This window comes from Piliocolobus tephrosceles, chromosome 11 (assembly GCF_002776525.5).
Source record: "Piliocolobus tephrosceles isolate RC106 chromosome 11, ASM277652v3, whole genome shotgun sequence".
Taxonomy (NCBI): Eukaryota; Metazoa; Chordata; class Mammalia; order Primates; family Cercopithecidae; genus Piliocolobus; species Piliocolobus tephrosceles.
The window spans coordinates 24,151,190-24,169,973 of NC_045444.1; the positions used below are offsets into that span (position 1 = coordinate 24,151,190).

At 36.7% G+C, this 18,784-nt stretch overlaps 1 protein-coding gene across 1 annotated transcript in view; it reads right to left on the reverse strand.

Moving 5' to 3' along the window:
* Nucleotides 1-8,527: 8,527 nt before the first annotated feature.
* NXPH2 (neurexophilin 2) overlaps nt 8,528-18,784 on the reverse strand; it is a 125,049-nt gene continuing 114,792 nt past the window's right edge. Inside the window, exon 2 of the mRNA XM_023190411.2 lies at nt 8,528-11,048. Coding sequence (XP_023046179.1) covers nt 10,305-11,048 — 744 coding nt within the window. The 3' untranslated portion in view covers nt 8,528-10,304. The remainder of the gene's footprint in view (nt 11,049-18,784) is intronic.

Consider the following 18,784-nt stretch of genomic DNA (forward strand, 5'->3'; position numbering starts at 1 on the left):
GATACCTATTATGACTTTTCCTCTCGCTCTTTGCTTAAAACGGCAAACAAAGGGGCACTGCAGGTATAGCTCCACATACAATTTAAAGGAAATTTTTTTAAAAAATATGTATTCCATAGTTGCTTTCAAGGCTTAATTTATATTATTGGGTCCTGAAAGGAAATGCTTAGGCAACCTCTAAAAGCTTCCTTTTAGTCTGCCACTTTGCTACTAACTGAAGATGAGTGACTGGCTGCTCTGATGTTATCGATGGTGATACCACAGCATAAAGTAGGAAGAAATAAATGGGACTGGGCTTCGCTGGTTTAACCTCCAGAAGAATCATGGAGCTAAGAAGAGAGGTTGTGGGAGGGGATCAATAGTTGACAAATGAAAAGAGTCTCAGTCAGTTGGAAAGGGCATTTGTTTTCCTGTGACGTAGCAGAATAAATCACTTGTAGAATCCAACAACTCAGGATTGTCTGTTGCAAAATAACACTCTCTGTTTTATGTTACCTAAAATCTTTGAGAACTATAGTGCAAAGTATTTTTCTACATTATATGACTAGGAAAGTAGAAGTACAACTATCCAAATTGATGCTAAAAGAGATGCAAATCTACTATCAGTGTCATTATCCAGATGAAGTACTTACTGTAACACACAAAATTCATGGAACAATGCTAGGTAACATGGAATCTCTTTAGTAACATGTGATTCCTGTTTTATGGGAAGGGATTCATTTAAGTAAAGAAACTTTTAGCTTACTAGTAACATAGGATCTCTATGCTTATTCTGATATATTTTTCTGAAATTGTTATGTTTCTGTAATTCTTCATGTAAATCAAATTTATGTTTGGCATTAGGACTCTTGATTGGCTGCATGTAACATAAGCCAATTTGAACTGTTTTTTGGGGTTATTCTACATTTTCCCTTCTTCTCCTGGTTGTCATCCATTCTCTGCTATTTGGGCAAGTAGTTAGTGTGTGGTTGGTGTCTGCCACTCTCTTGCTCTGTCCTCTGGGATGCTGAGCCCTGTGGACTCAGTCGCTTGGGTCATCATGTTAGTTGACTTCTGGTTGGGCTTGGCAGTGGGAAGCATTGTCAAATTTGAGAGTAAGAAGAAAGAGAGATCTGGATGCTTCCTCCTTTGCTCTCATTTGAGCGGTAACTACACTCCTTGATCATAGCTCCCACCAGGATGGACAACCTTTTCTTCACACTCTAGTTCTAGTTCTCTCTGACTCTCAGAATACATTTTCTTCTCTTATCTTTGGCCTAACAATGGTAAGGGCCTTCAGCTGTTGGTAATCTATGGGCCTTTCACTGTATTTGTCAGCTGTTGTTGTGACAACAAACAACTCCAACGTTTTTGTAGTTTAAAACAATAGGCATTAGTATTTTTCTGATGAAACATCAGAGCTATGGATTTGGCTGTGGCCCAGTTTCAAGTATCTTCTCATTCTGGATCCCAGGTTGAAAGAATATGATGTTCTCTTGGTATAGGCAAAAACACAAGACAGAGCTCAACCCAAACCCTACAATTGCATGTAAAGCTTCTACCTGGATAGGGAAAATGTCAAGTTTACTCACATTCAAGTGGCCAAAGCATGTAATACGGTCAAACCCAAAGTCAAACAAGTAGGGATGTATACTTCTCCCACAAGAGTGTTAGACCTTTTGAGTGACCTTTGTTTTCTGTTAGGACTCTGACTAATACAGCTATCTATAGAAAAAAATATTATTAAGGAAAGCTTATTACAATGATACGTAGAGCTCCCTCGCTGCACCCAAAGGCAGAAATTGCAGCCAGTCTTCAGGAGTGAACCGGAATGAGAGACTGGAGTACTTTCCAGACTTGCCTTTCTCTTCTTTGCTCTTTTCTGACTGTTTGCTTCAATTTTTCTCTGTTTGCCGGACAGTTTCACTTGCTTCTCTTACCTCCATTTTGGAAAACATAATGTTCAACATCTCCTAAGTGTAATGTTCCAAGATGAACCATCTGCTGGTCTTCACTCTAAATTCACAGAGAAGGCTTCTGACTGGCCCAGTGTGGGTGAGATGCTCATTCCCAGTGCTACAGACAGGGCACAATGGGCAAGGCCAAGCTGTACAAAGTAGCTGCTGGGACCCTAATTGTAACATGGATTATGCTGATGGAAAATTAAAAGTAAGGAGCAAGAGTGTCGACCAGGTGCCCGCCATGTCCAGACCTCTTTTTCACTCTACATTTTCCTTGGATGACTTTGTTAAGCAGCATCTACTAAGTAAAATTGGAGTTTTTTGCTTTCCTTTTTTGTTTAGTGCAATATCTATTTTCTACTTAAAACAAATCCAGAATTTGTAATATGAAGTCCCTTAAAAAAAAAAAAAAAAACTTTGATTTTCTATATGCAATACGCTAGGTCTAAATTTTCAATTTCTTTTAAATATGGATAGAAAGTAGACATCTCTCTGAAGACAAGTGCGAAGTCTACCTGCAAATATGGATTTCAGCCTAGTGATGAAGATATTTGTAATGATATATCAGGTAATTTTGGAGGGAGAGATTTTGAATAAAAATAATGACATCTAATTATTTACACTGACCTTGGTATGTCTATACAATATAAAAGTAATTGGTAGCAAAAAAAAAAAAAAAAAATTACTGGAGTATTGTACTTTAAAGTTCTTATATTCCTTTACTGCTCATAATCTGTATAGTATAAACAACATGGTGAGACAGTTATTATAACTCCATTTTGCAGGTAAGTAAACTGAAACTCAAAGAGGTTGAGTAACTGGCCTAAATTCATAGCGCTATTAAATGGCAGATTCAAGACATAAATCCAGGTTGGATTAACTCCAAAGTCTGTGCTTATTTGTAAATTATCTAGGATGGTGGCAGACCAGAGTAGGCATCAATAATTATTAGTTTCTTTTCTCTGTAAAGGTTCTTTCACTTCTCTAATGCTATGATTTGCATGACTCTTTCATAAAGCGAGTGGAGTGGGATTATGATAATGATAGGTTCTATTTGCCAAAACGATGTCACAGGGGCTCTGAGAATGAGTTGGCTTCCCAGATTCTATTGGCAGTGGGATCTGCGCTTCATCTTCCTAAAATGGATTTGTAATAAAATTTTCTTAGAGAAACGGTCTTGCCCTGTCACTCAGGCTGGGGTGCAGTGGTGCAATCAGCTCACTGCAGTCTTGAACTCCTGGGTTCAAGTGATCCTTCTGCCTCAGCCTCCTGAGTAGTTAGGACTGCAGGTGTGCACCACCACATCCAGCTAATTTGTTATTTTTCTTTCTTTTTTTTTTTTTTTGTAGAGGTCTCACTATGTTGCTCAGGCTGGTTTGGAACTCTTAGCTTCAATCAATACTTTTCCCTTGGTCTCCCAAAGTGCTGGGATTACAGGCATAAACAACTACCCCCAGTTTGTAATTTCTGTTTTGACCCACCAAAGTTTTGCAAAATTATGTTTCAGAGATTAGAATAATTATATTGGACTTCTCTTTATCCTAGGGTGGATAACAAGAAAGAAGGTAGAGGGCATCCTATTATTCACACAATCCTGGGGACATTCCATTCATGACTTCATATCCAGCCGTGCACTATTTTCCACATGGTTTTCTCAGGAAGTGTTCCTAGTGTCTTTTTATTCCAGTCAAAAGTTTTAAGTATCAGATATAATGGTGTATTAATTACATTACCACATAATACATGATTACAACTCCGTAAAAACTCCATACACACACACACACACAGAACTACATATATGTAGATATATACATATATACACACACATATATACACACACAAACACATCCATATATGGATAAAACTGAGAAGAAAAACATAGGACAAATATATTTAATTTATTAATAATGGGATTATAGGTAGTATTTTTAAATCAAAATTTTCTTTTATTTAACATTTAAAAGACATTTATTTAAAGGAAACAGTAATGAATTAGTGTGTCACAATGCTTCAACTAGCCAGAATACACACAAAATGGAGCATCCCAGGCAATAGAAGGAAACAGTTGTAGTAATTTAAAATACCTCAAAAACCCACACCTTTAATCCCAGCTACTCGGGAGGCTGAGGCAGGAGAATTGTTTGAACCTGAGAGAAGTTACAGTGACCCGAGATTGCACCACTGTATGCCAGTCTGAGTGATAGAGTGAGACTTCATCTCAAAATAAATAAATAAAATAAAATACTTTAAAAACCTACTAATTAAAAAAATATATACCTGATCTTTGTACATATTTATGGGATACATGTGATATTTTGTTACACAGATAGAATACATAATGATCAAATCAGAATATTTAGGGTATCTTCTGAAGTATTTACAATTCCTTTGTGTTGGGAACATTTCAAGTCCTCTCTTCTAGCTATTCTGAAACATATAATACACTGTTGTTAAGTATAGTCACCCTATCCTGCTATAGAACATTAAAACTTATTCCTTCTCTGTAACTGTATGTGTCCATTAACCAACATTTCTCACCACCCCCAACACCCTTTCCAGCCTCAGATAACTATCAAACTGCATCTCTACCTTCATGAGATCAACTTTTTTTTTTTTTTTTTTTTTTTAACACCCACATATGAGTGAGAACAAAAATCATACTAATTTATCTCTGTCAGGATAGACAAGAAATGTATACTCTGGCTTGTCTCTGGAGAAGGGCACATGGTAGCTATGGAAAAGAAGCAGGAAGGAGGTCTTCCTCTGTATACTATTTTCGTATCTTTTGAATTAGAAATTGAAGTAGTGTGTTACCAACAAAAAGAAAGATAGAAAAAAATGTATACTCATCTTCCTTACCTTAGTACAGGAAGTAGGATTAGTATGATTCTTGAATTTTTGTTTCCTTATCTTAAGAATTCTCCACCTCTATTTTATATGGATCATTTGGAAAACACATGTATTTAAGTAAACAACTTCCCTACATATGTTTCAATGCAGTTTAATACCATATATATGACACTTTTTAAGATAACAGCTTTATCTGGGCATTGTGAAACATTCAAAAAGTATAAAATATAGAGACCCTAATTTTTTTAGATGATGGAACACATAAAGAAGTATAAGTAATAGGGCAAACTCAAAGTTGTGCACATGAAATTATTACTGCAATGCCTAGCATAGACTCAAACACACAATTCAATTAGACAAAGATCAGAGTGTGCTAGAGTATGTAGATAGAGAAGATTTTGTGCAATGTTGTTATTAGTTAGGTCATGCCAACCTGCAGTAACACATTCATCCTAATATTTTAATGACTAAAGAACAATGTATTTGTTTATCTCTCATATAGCAGTCCAGGGTAGGTTTGGGGTTAGTTGAATGACCCTTTTCCATTATCAGAAAGGAATTCAAACTGGGGATTACTTTGTCTCTATCAATGTGTCCTCAGGGCATCTATCGCAGTCAGCCAAAGGGAAAAGAACACAGAGAAGCATGGGAACACTCCTGAGTGAGTACACTCCTAAAAGTGCACACACCCTTTCCTCTCACACTCCACTAGTTGTGGCTCAGCAACAAGGCCACACCACACTACATGAGATGCAGGGCTAGCCACACGGTTGACCTTTCCATTGCAATAGAGAAGTAGAATGGATTTTGGTGAACAGCTGGGAGTTTCTATCCCAGATATGGAACATCAATGATTTGGAGGAATAAAGAAGATGAGGATTGGCTTTGCCCAGGCAGGAAAAACAGTAAGTATACCAGGCTGTTAAACCTAGCCAGGACTCCATTTCTTTAGCTGATAAAGAAAACTTATTCTAAATGTTTTCTAAAATTGTTTCTGGCTTTTAAATTTCTGTGCTTCTGAGAGCTAACATTCTGTGGGTATTGTGCTCAGCTGAAGCAAGGTGCTCATGTTTGAAATGGTGCAAGATAACTCTTATGATGTGGATAGAGTGGCTCTTGAATAATCAATGTATTGCACGGGAGTTTTTTTTTTAAAGTCAACAGATATTGATCAAGTACCTACTTGTGATGGTTAATTTTAAGTGTCAACTTGACTGGGTGAAAGAATACCCATATAACTGGTAAAACATTATTTCTAGGGGTGTGCGGGTGTTTCTGGAAGAGATTAGCATTTAAATCAGTAGACTGAGTAAAGAAGATCCACCCTCAGCAATATGAGTAGGCACCATCCTGTCTAGCGAGGGCTTGGATAGAACACAAAGGTGAAGGAACTGTGAGTTTGCTCTCATTCTCTTGCTGAACTGGGACATCCATATTCTCCCTCCCTTGCACATTGGAACTCCTAGTCTCGGGCCTTTGACCTTGAACCATGAACTTTCCTGGTTCTCCAGCTTGCAGAGGGCATATGACTGAACTTCTTAGCCTCCTACTAGTGTGGGCCAATTCTCTCCATGTATGAGGATAATACATCTTCTCATACATTTTTCTACATATCATATTGGTTACATTTCTCTGGAGAACCCTGACTAACATACTATTTACATACCATACACTTTAAGAGGTGCTGTGGAGGACACAAAAGAGTTAACTCATTATTTTAGAGAATAGATTAAGTACTACAGATGCACCTCAACTTATCACGGGATTATGTCCTGATAAACCCCTTGTAAATTGAAAATCCTAAATTAAAAATGCATTTAACACACTTAATCTACCAATCATCATAGCTCAGCCTAGCCTACCTTTAATGTGCTTAGACACTTACATTGGCCTATAATTGGGTAAAATAATCTAACTCAAAGCCTATTTTATAATAATGTGGTGAATATTTCATGTAATTTATTGAATACTTTACTGAAAGTGAAAAACAGAATGGTTGTACGAGTACTCAAAATTCTGTTTCTACTGAATGCATATGGCTGTTGCACCATCATAAAGTCAAAAAATTGTGAGTTGAACCATTGTATATCAGGGACTGTCTGTATTTATGGGACAGCTGAGTTGAATGAAGAGAAGGGAAGTTTAACAATGAAGCAGAATGGGATATGTTCCCAGGATTCCAGACCTCACAATACAGGTAGGAGATTGGGGTGAAGATGAAATGATCTTTGAGTATCATCTAATGACTTTTCTGAAGAAAAAAGAATCTCTAATGTGAACTTCCCCCCCGATTTGTCTCTTGCAATTGGCAATATTAAATTGTCATTCATTGAGAGTTCTGATTAATCAAGATTGAGTTACCTTTCGTTTCACTGCAAGGAAGAATGCACAACTCCATCCTCTATATTTTACAGGCCAGTTAATTAATTTAAAATTCTTCATGAGGTGAAATCAAACCTTTAGGCAATCAAGGCATTCCCCAAAACATACCAATTCCTATGGAAATAAAGTCTCAGGTGCCATAATCACCTGAAAACTGCCCAATGTAGTCTTCCACTGCTGTTCATTCTTAGCCAGTCATATTGCTAATGTATTCCAGGACTCTTATCTTTGGATATAAGGATTTAACCTGACTTAATTTGGATTTATCCTGACTTACTTTTCTGTAGTTTGAGTTTTTAAAAGATTTGTGATCATAGATAAATTATTATCCTAAATATTTTAGGGGGAGGTTATTTCCACTGTTTTCAGGTTCAGTTTTGTCTACTGGGTCCTGTCTTGTTATAAACTCATTGCAATTATTTTTGTTGTCTTGAATACCTGCTTCAGTTTACCTTTCTTATGTAACACAGGACCTGGGACTAGGAGTCAGGAGAAACGCATGTCAGGTGGGTTTGCCATTTACTAGTGGGCACATCATTACCCTCATGGGGAGTTGCGTTTTCTTGTCTGTCAAATAAGAGGATTAAGAAGGTAGTGTAGGTGGCACTGTCTTTGAAATATTACTCTTCTATATGTCAATATGTCTTTACATTTAAAAGTTCTGTCACTTTAATTTTTAAACAGTTTGTGACTGAGTGCAAAATTAGCTTCCATGAATGTCCTTTTCCTCAATAGCAGTACTAAAAGGCAAAAAACGGTTTTGTGAAAATGTGTGTATTTGCATGCTTAAGTGGGCTCTGATTTATATTGTGCCAAGTACCATTACTGATAATTAGGTATGCTTTGAAATGAAATTTTGACTTAGAAATATAAGTGGCGTATATTCTACTCCAATTTAAAAACAAGCTTATGGGAAACTTTAAAAAAAATCCACAAACCTTGCTAACATCTAAGAACTGTATAAATCGATTTATAGGGTTTTTTTTTTCTAGCATAGAAATAATGTTCACATCTCTCAACTTTTGAACATCCAATAGTTTTAAACCTCGTTATTTCATGTCAAAACAATAATAATCATAATGGCAGCTCACAAGTAGAGAGTGCTTTCTTACTAGATGCCATGCTATGTACAAAATGTTTTATGTGAGTTATCCTTTCACCCTACTTTAAAATCTCCACAGCCAAGCTGCCTATTTAATACGTATCTAAGGGAAACCTTCATGTTCAATTGGTATCACATACACACACACACACACACACACAGAGAGAGAGAGAGAGAGAGAGAGAATAAGCCTTTGTGAGGAAAAGAAACAAGGAGAACAGAGTCTTTAAAAAATAACCACTTAGGATTCATGTGACAGATCTAGCAAATTCTTTTTATTTACATAGAAATGTGTACGCATACTTTCTCTATACACAGAAAATTCTAGGTATATATATACATATATGATTCCCACATATTTTACAATAAATAATATTTTACTCTTGTTTCTAGGTGAAAATAAAAAGATGTCTCAAAATATTACTCACCAACCACAAAATTACAAAAACACGTGGTGAACTCAGAGCAAGAACTTCAAGCCTGCATTACCACACACTAAGCCTAGTACAATTTTCACAAAAGACAAAAATTGAACACTGCAGATATTACCAGTAAAAGGAAAGAAATGAAGATATAAAATAGAGAACAGAGCTCTTGGTTTTTTGAACAGTGTGGTAAGACTACTTCTTGTTGTTTAGGACTTATCTTCCTTTAGTCCTCAATTTAATGTTTTACTTTAATTAATATTTTACAATAAGAAGGGAGAAAGAAGTTAACATCTATTGTAAAATGACTGACAATTCCATGAGCGTCCTGAGTTCTAGAAGCCTTTTTCCTGGTCAACTAGACCACTCTTTCTGTTCTAATTTAATGATCATCCAGTTCTACCATGTAGGATTGCTATTCACCCCCACAGGGAAGATGAGAAGGGCACTGACTGTGAAGTGACATTAATTTGGAAGTCATTTCAAAAGTCTGGTAAGCGAGGTATCTTGCTTGTCAGCACTTAATAATTAGAAATGTTTAAATATAACTCTCTATTTCCACATAGAGTTTGATCTCTTATTCAAATATTAACTAAATGCAAGGAGAACTTAATCTGGGAGGCTAGAAATAATGAATCCATAATCCTGAAATTTCCTCCATCCACTTCCCACTTTTGCTTTCTATTCTAGTTAGGAAACAAGCACTTTCTCTCAACTTCAGAGTTGTTCTACACATGTGTAAAGAATCACACTACCAAATGAATTGAATAAAGCTCTAAGCTATAGATAGGATGCATACAAATTTTGTCATGTTTTGATTAATCTCACAGCGTTTGAATTTATCAGAAGAGTCTAAAAGCATCATGATTTTTGTCGTTGTTGAACAAACTTATTCTCAGATTTGCTTTCCCATTACATCAGTATTCAAACTCAGAGGGGAATCATAAAAATGGTGACCAACACAGGGCTAAGTGCTTACATCACATTCCACGCAACTCTAGCTCAGATGATAAGGAACTTGGTTCCACTGTTGCACTGTAACTTTACACACGAGTTTTGAAACAAATTTTACCCTTTTTTTCTCTCATATCAATAACAGCACAGATGGATGGGGAAAAGATAGAAATATAAAAAAAAGTTCCAATGTCAAAAACAATTCATCTATCAAATACAATCTTTTCCTTTACTGCATCTGCTATTTCTGCGGTAACCTTCCAAAACATATTTCAAAGGCAGGCTCATTTCAAGAGCAATGTTTATCACATGCATAATTTTGTTCCTTCTTGTCACATATTGCTATCATTGATGTTTCTTTCAGAGAAACAATAAGATTTCTAGAACTTAGTCACCTTGCATGAAAGTGATGGTTTCATAAACAGTTTAACTTTTTAGATAAAGGTACCTATGATAGAAACAAACAAATCTCACATTTAAAGATGTCTCTTTTTCTTTTCTTAAATTTGAAAACTTGATAGGGAACTATTGTTCACTGCCATAAACAAAAGGGATCCTTTACCATAAAGAGCTGGGCTTGTTTCTTGGTCATTCTAATCAAATATATATATATACACACACATATCCCTCATTTCCACCACAACAGGAAGGTCAGCCGGAAGATAAGTATGGGGTCTCACTATGGTAATTGTAGTCAGGGCACACCTTTTGCACGAGTTTATAATCAACACTGTAAAAGGCAATGTAAATGCAAATGACCTTGAAGGGCTTGGAGCACAACCAAGACACATGGCTCTGAGTCTGCTCCTGGTAGCAGATCTTGGATGGGTCAAAGTTGCACAGGGCGGTCTTTTTCGCCCGATCTGTTTTTTCATACTCAATGCGACAATTGAAAGATTTAGATTCCTTGGTCTCCAAGGTAGACTGGGGGGAAACTTCAAATTCCACCACCTTGGAGGGTGGTACCAAGCTCACTGAAACATTGCCCAGGCCTGTTGAATTATGTCGGAAATACACACTGAAGGTTCCATTTCCATGGTCAACAATTTTCCCTGTGATGAGGAGATTGAGTTTGACAGTTTTAATGTTGGAATGAAAGTCACCCCATCCAAACATTTTCTTAAATTTTCCTGTTTTCACTATTGGCCTCCGTTTAGTTCTTGCCAATGGCTCCTGAATCTCCGTGATGTTGGCCAGCCAATCCCAAAAGTTTTCCATGCTGTCTGCATACGCCATGGGGCCGGGCTTGGGCACCGGAGACTGTTTAACAAACAGGCGCAGGGGACTGATGATCCTTGAGTGCACCACGTTGCCGACCAAGGTCCCTGGAGCATCTTTGTCTTCCCAATCCAGCCCCTCCGTGGCATGCACCACTTCCTTACTGTCACAAAATAGCTGTTTGAAAAGAAGAAAGAGAAATAAACTTTAGGTTAATGCCGTGACTGCGCAATCAAACTGAAATCAAACCTCAAGGGAAATTCTTTCAATATTATTTAGATTCTTGTTGGACAGCACTTCACACACACACAGCCGGGCTCAACAGTGTAACAAGATGAGCATCTAATTCAACCGATGGAAAACTGTGAGTACGAAAATTAAAAACGGTGATGTTAAGAACAAAGTATTTCATTTTAATGGGTTGATGTGGTTTTAGTCTCTGTTTCTTGATCTTCACAATGCTAATTTTCCAGGTTGGAGAAAGTAGTATATTTTGACTTCTCATTTGATATAATCATTAAATTGTCAACTCTTTTCTTTCAGGCGGAAGACAAAAATAGAATGCTGAAGGTATCTACCAAGGAGCTAAAAACTGTCAATGATATTGATAAGTCTTTTAAGTATATTTGGAAATATTAAGGTGATTATTACGTTCAAAGGCTTATAACATGTAATTTCATAGCTCTTTATATAATTCTGTCTCAAACTCTGTAACAAAAAAGGCATGTGATGAGGATTAGAAAGTTCTGCAAAATTTTTAGTTGAAAAAATATAAGTAAAAATGTAGTTGCCTTTATAGAAACAGAAAGTAATGTAGAGAGGTGTATTTTGAATTAATAGGTTGTATAGGAGTTAATACATTTTATTACAACTGAATTATATCCTAAAATAATTGCTAAAAAAATGTCATGTGCATGTGTTTTATGGGTTTCTCAGTATTTTGGTTCAAATCATAGCCACTGAAACATAAGACTTTATATTTGATTTTTCTTTTTCTTCTTTTTACAGTACAAGAGTCCCCATGTTTACTAAAAATAATTTAGTTAAGTAGATACGGATTTTAAGGGACAGAATCATTATATATGATGCTGTTGCATGGAGTGAGTATTTATGGATGATTTATAGAAAGTCTGGAAAATAGAGGTTTCTGGTGGAAACACAGACTCTTATCTCTAACGGCACAAACTACTCTTATAATGATTCTCCGGAAAACTGTCAGCATGATGAAATGGATGAGGAAAGAAATGAGGCTGTGTTTATGTCCTTTCTCTAGCCCTTTCAAACTTGGCAAAGCACTTGGTAAAAATGGTTTCAGATTATTCCCAAAATTATTGCTTTCAATCCAATTTTGAAAATAAATGAAAGACACAGCCTGATTATAAATACAGCATTTGACTAGATGGCATAGTTTGATAACATGAGGTTATCTATTGCATGTTCATAAAAGTTTAGAAGCTTAAATCCTAACAGGGCTTTGTGAAAAGTGTTTTCACCTATGTCTAGTCCCCAAATCACTTTAGGAATCCAAGGACTCAAAAGGTATAGCTAGGTTTCTTGAAAATTATTTTTTACTTTGGTAAGGGTGGGAGGGTGCTACAACATATACTTCTCCCTTTGGTTAATTTCCTGGAAGCTTTTCTTCCTCATTTCTGGAGTTTAAAAAAATTCAGAACAAGTTGGTATGATGCATATTCTTAGATTTTGAGAACCTAAATCCATATGGCCTCTTCTTAGGGGCTTATACACCCTGAATTGATACTCCTTTCTCTCCCCTGGTGTTGAAAGGCTGTCAGATTCGCCAGGTAAAGAGGGATCATTACTCTGGATTTCTGGCTCAAAGTATTTCTGATACTGTAACTACAGTTTTCTGATTTTGCACACTTTTTTTCTCTTTTATTGGTATATAATATTTTACATATTTATGGGGTACACGTGAGTATTTGATACATGCATAAAATGTGTAATGATTAAGTCAAAGTATTTAGGGTATACATCATCTCAAGTATTTATCACTACTATGTATTGGGAACATTTCAAGTCCTTCAAGCTACGTTAAAATATACAACATGTTGTTGCTAACTATAGTATAGTCACCCTACACTGCTGTTGAACATGAGAACTTGTTTTATTTTATTTTAAAAAATGGAATTAATTTTTTTTTGGTAGAGATGGGGTCTCAGTTTGATGCCCAGGTGGTCTCAAGCTGCTGGCCTCAAGTGATCCTCCTGCCTTGTCCTCCCTAAATGTTGGGATTACAGGTATGAATCACTGTGCCTGGACTAGAACTTATTTCTTCTATCTAACTACGTTTGTACTCATCCATCAATCTCTCTTCATTTCGCCCGCCCCACCCTCAAATGCTTCCCAACCTCTGGTACTATCAAAATCCTCTATTTCTATGAGATCAAGTTTTTAGCTCTTACAGATGGGTGAGAATATGTGTTTGTCTCATTTCACTTAACATAATGACTGCCAGTTCCTTGAATACTATTTATTTATTTATTTATTTATTTATTTTTAGAGACAGGATATCACTCTGTCACCCAGGCTGGAGGCATAATCATAGCTCACTGCAACCTCAAACTCCTGGGCTCAAATGATTCTCCCTCCTCAGCCTCCAGAATAGCTAGGAATACAGGTGCACACCACCATTCCTGGCATACACACACACACACACACACACACACACACATATATATATATATTTTAGACAGTCTTGCTCTGTCACCCAGGAGGGGGTGGAGTGGTGCAATCTCAGCTTACTACAATCTCCACCTCCCGGGTTTAGGGAATTCTTGCACAGCAGCCTCCTGAGTAGCTGGGATTACAGGCATGCACCACCATGGCTGACTAGTTTTTGTGTTTTTAGTGGAGACAGGATCTCACCATGCTGGCCAGGCTGGTCTCAAACTTCTGGCCTCAAGTGATCTGCCTGCCTCGGCCTCCCAAAGTGTCAGGATTACAGACGTGAGCCACTGCTTGGCTTATTTTTTTATTTTTATACAGATGAGGTCTTGCTATGTTGCCCAGGCTGGTCTTGAATTCTAGCCTCCAGTGATTCTCCTACCTTGGCCTCTCAAAGTGTTGGGATTACAGGAGTGAACTATCATGTCCAGTCCCTTGAACACTCTTACTCATGATGTGCACAAACTTCATTCCAATCATTTGCTAATAGCCCATGGAGCTCAACACCCAGACTCTGCTTCCGACTTGAGTTTCCTGAGAATGGGGACAGCCTGGTCCACGTGACCTGTCTCAGCATCTCTCCAGAAAGAGGGCCAAGGATGCATAGGCAGATAAGAAGCTCTTGCTGATCAAGGTCCAATTTCTCTTCTGTGATCATGATTCTTGCTGCCCATAGTCTACTACCTATTTTTCACCTGTTTCCAGTATTTCATGAGATTCACCCTGCTTGGTAAATGCTTACAGACACATCTACCATTTGCAGAACATCTGGCTTACAAGAAGTGTTCCTTAGTTCCCAATCTCTACTCACTGATTTGGTACAGCTTCTGAGCTTCTTCCCTTACTCTCACCTTCTTCCTTCTATTTTATGGGAGAGAGCCCTTCTGACATTTTCCCCTTTAAGCTTGCTTTTAAAAATACGTCTTGATTCTTACCTTTATATATCATATATCAATTACTTTATTACAAATACCCATGATACTTTGTCAGCAGAACTAAAATACATTTTTCATTCAAAAAAATTTTTTTTTCAACCAGAAGTATAAAAATACTCCTTTATCAATAGCAATGTGCCCTCTTTTTCTTTAAAGTGTTTGTTTTATGTTCCATGTTTCCCTAAACTTTTTTTCTGCCTGGTTCACTTTTCTTGTTTTAGTGCTATGCCTAATTTTCTCCTCACTTTCCCATTACTGAAAAACCAATAAGAATTGAGCCCATCATTCAAGAACCAGTAAGTTTTGCAATCATGTAGTCTTAGCTGATCTTGGTGCACTTTCAAATACATGGTAGACACTGATACCTTAAGAGATCCTTCCCTTATCTCTAGGACTTCCATTGTGATGGTTCTGAGGTTACTCAATAATAACAACAACAATAATAATAGTAATAATAATAACAATCGGCCATTACTGAGACATTTTCAAAGATCTGAACACTTTCCTGGTAGCAGTTTATGTTGTAAGAGGACTTGACCCAAATATATGTGACTCTCTTTAAAAAAAATGAAAGTAGAAAACATTCTAAGCTTATCAAACAGATAAATTGAGTGTCATTATTTGCTTTTACAAAAGTTGTTTTATTCGTTGGAAAAGGTTCTCTATATGAGAATTTGAAATGAAATTAGATTTCTAAAAAAAATCATTCTAACACACTACTGTTCAGGTCCAAACCTGCTCAAGGAGCCCTTGATTTTAAGATTAGTCTATATAATAAAAAATAATAAAAATTAGCTAATGGCAAAGATATGTAATGTTTCTCTCTTCCAGTGACAACATGCACTGGCAGTGCCTTAGATAAAAAGTACATGTGTGTGTGTGTATATATATATAAATCTATATAAAAGCACTTATTTATTTTTTAAATTTGGCTTTCCTTAGAGCATCATATTTCTAGCTTGTTTTGACAACATTAGCCAAGTTGGAAAAACTGTGTACAACCTCTTCTGTTTATTACTTTAAATTACACGGACAGTTCTCACAAGTGCTGACTTCCAAATCTAAACCCAAATCTCAAAAAGTTATCTGACAGTGATTTACCGGTAGAAGAATATAATTTAAAGGGCAAGTATATTTCTCTATGTCATTTAAAAGCTGACAATTTTATCTCCCCTCCCAACTTTCAGCCTTGGTGTAACTTGTTCAGCCTTCTTCTTGTTATAAATCACCACTTTATAACATCACTGCTGAGAGCTCAGGCACCCTTTTCTACACCAGGTCTACCTAGATGTTTATATGACCTAAGTCCCCAGTCCACATGCTCAACATGAAGACCTAATCAGAAGATTGGAGACTGATGAGCCACAACCCTGCCCACCTCCCCACTATATTCCCAATGGGGAAGCAGCCTGATATGATGGAAAAGAACATAGGATTTATTGCCTAATGGCATCATCACCCCTTGCTCAAGTGTATGATTTGAACCTCAGTTTTCTCACCTATATCTCCTTTGTTGGTTTGTTGTAGGGACTAAAAGAATGGATGGAAATTACTGGGCCTATTCCTTGGCAAAAGGCATTCAATGACTGATGGCTCTTCTATGGTCCAATGGATAATCTCGTGCCTCTTACTCAAGAAGTGTCTCCAAAGGTTTCTATGAATTCTCAAGCCTCCAGGGAAACTGATTAATGGTTAATTGAGCTACTTTGTTCAGTGCCGTGTGATAAATTAATGACCAAGTAGAATCCACCCTCTCAACCCCAGAACATCAATCGAATGTTTCCTCGTTTCTAGTCTTACTGGCATCTGAGTCACATCCAAATCCCAGGTGAGCTCTCTTTGCCAACAAAATGTGTTTGTAGATCTTTGATTCCAATCTACTATATGAGTCAGCAAAGGGAGCTGAGAATATAAAGTGTCTGGCAGGTGCCCTCGTTCCTGAACAGACAATTTCTGTGATACAACATGCTGGGAGAAGACTGTAGGTGGTTCTGAATCTGTTGGTAATCCACTCTGTCCAAGGCAAGATAGTTAAATGTTATCTACAAAACAGGTAGCTGTATATTCCTGGTTACTTTTGTATTTGCTGGGGCTCTTCCTGCTAATTTCAGTATCCCTGCTGTCTTTTCCCCCATCATATTATAGTAATAATGCAAAAATATTTAACCTCAAGCATAAAATGGAGTTTTAAAAAGGGGAAGAAAAAAAATTGCTGTGCTTTATCTGTTTGAACATTCCTTGATTTCAACACATTTATCAAAGCTTAAGTAATTTATGTCTTGGCAGGGTGTATCAATTTCACAAAGCACACACATTAGCTAGATACAATGATATCATATTAGCTTTTTCTGCATCTTACAGAAGAGCTCAAAAAGATTAATAAATGCACAAGCCTTCATCAATTAAATGAAGCAGGTGGAAGGAAGGGAGTAGAGGAATAAGACTGTATTTCATTTTGGTTCTTTTGTTTTTAGGGGGGAACAGCTGACAGGTTCAAATCATTCATCATAACAAGCTAAAGTTGAATTTTACTGATAATTAAATGCATTTTTTTTCCCCAAGAGACAGAGAAGCTGCAATGAATTTTTTAGTAGCAGATGTGAGAACTGTCACAAATTATGGAAATAATTTATAAACTAAAAAGCATCTTCCTCTGCAAGCATTATATCAGAAGAGACTTTCTAAACTGTATTCTCTATGTATTTTTTAATAAACATTTTTATTTTGAAATAATTTTAGTTTACAGAAAAGCTGCGTAATACAAACAGTTCCCATAGACCCTGCACCCAGATACTGCACTCAGTATCCCCTACCGTTAGCATCTAATACTAGAGTATATTTGCCACAGCTATTAAACCAATATTGACACTAACTAAAGTCAATACTTTAATTGGGTCTCCTTAGCTTTTCTTTAATGTATTTTATTTGCTCCAGCATCCCGTGCAGGATCCCACATTAAATTTGGTCATCACCAATTCTTAGGTTACAAAGATTCTCAACTTGTCTTGGTTACAAGTTTCTCAGACTTTCTTTGTTTTGGATGAACTTAAATGTTTTCTGAAGTACTTGGCAGATATTTTGTAGAATAGCCTTCAGTTTGACTTTATTCTATATATTTCTTATGATTACGCTAGGGATAGGGGTTTTGAGGAGGAAACACACAGGGGTAAAGTGCCGCTTTCATCACTCCCTCTCAAGGGTACATGCTAAGCAACTTGTCACTGTGACATGTCACTGTAATGTTGATCTTGATCTGGCTGAGGTAGAGCAAATGTATTTTTTTAAGGTTTTGCTTTCAGAATTCTCGTAAGTGTTGCAGATTGTTGTTATCATAACCTTAGTTGAAATTACCTTTAATTCAGTGGCACTTGGTTTAGGATTTTTTTTTTTTAAGTCAGAAGCTACAATCTGTCAATTTATAACTCTTTACAGTATCACTGAATTCTCTAAAATAACCTCAGAGTTGTTTAGGAATTTACAGACTATTTCTAAATTATTCTAGTAATTTTACGTGCTATTAATGTGTCTGTCATCACTATTATTCATATCGCTATTTTATTTTTATTTAATATTAATGACTTAAAATTGCTTTGATAATTGATAGCTCTATAAAAAAGAGCTTATTCTATGAATATCTTATGTAGAATTGGAATTACTTGCTGACTAGATTAGAATCAAATATCCCTTCTCAGTTTAGGAGCCTGCCCATTTTACTTTATTCTACACATCCAGTGAGAAAGGATCAATCTTTAGGTGTGGCTTTCTTTGTAGGTCAGCTTGTTTACCAAAGGGAAGGGAGCTAACGAAAGAAATCATCACTAAGGATGATTCTATATTTAGTGCTCTGGGTGGTGTAGGGACACAAACGCTACTTGGTTTCCTCTGGGTTCTATGACAGTCAGATATTTTCCACGTTTGTAGGATAACCCTTTCCTACAGGTTCATCATCGTGATAGCTCTGCTTCTTCTCTGGAGCTATATGTTGGACTGAATCCTGAACCGCAAGGGGAAAAGATTTCTCTACACTCAGTAAATAATGAAAACTAAACAAAAGGCATTCACAACTTTGAGCTTCTGGGGTTCAAATTTCATTTAATATAAATCATTCCTTTGTTAGAACAGTCCAAATAGGTGGTACTTTAATTACTTACACAGACACTAAGGGAAGAGATATTGCCACCACCTTTGCTGTCCTAGGCCAGTGTTGAACAAGTCTAAACGACACGTTTGGCCGGGTGCGGTGGCTCAAGCCTGTAATCCCAGCACTTTGGGAGGCCGAGACGGGCGGATCAC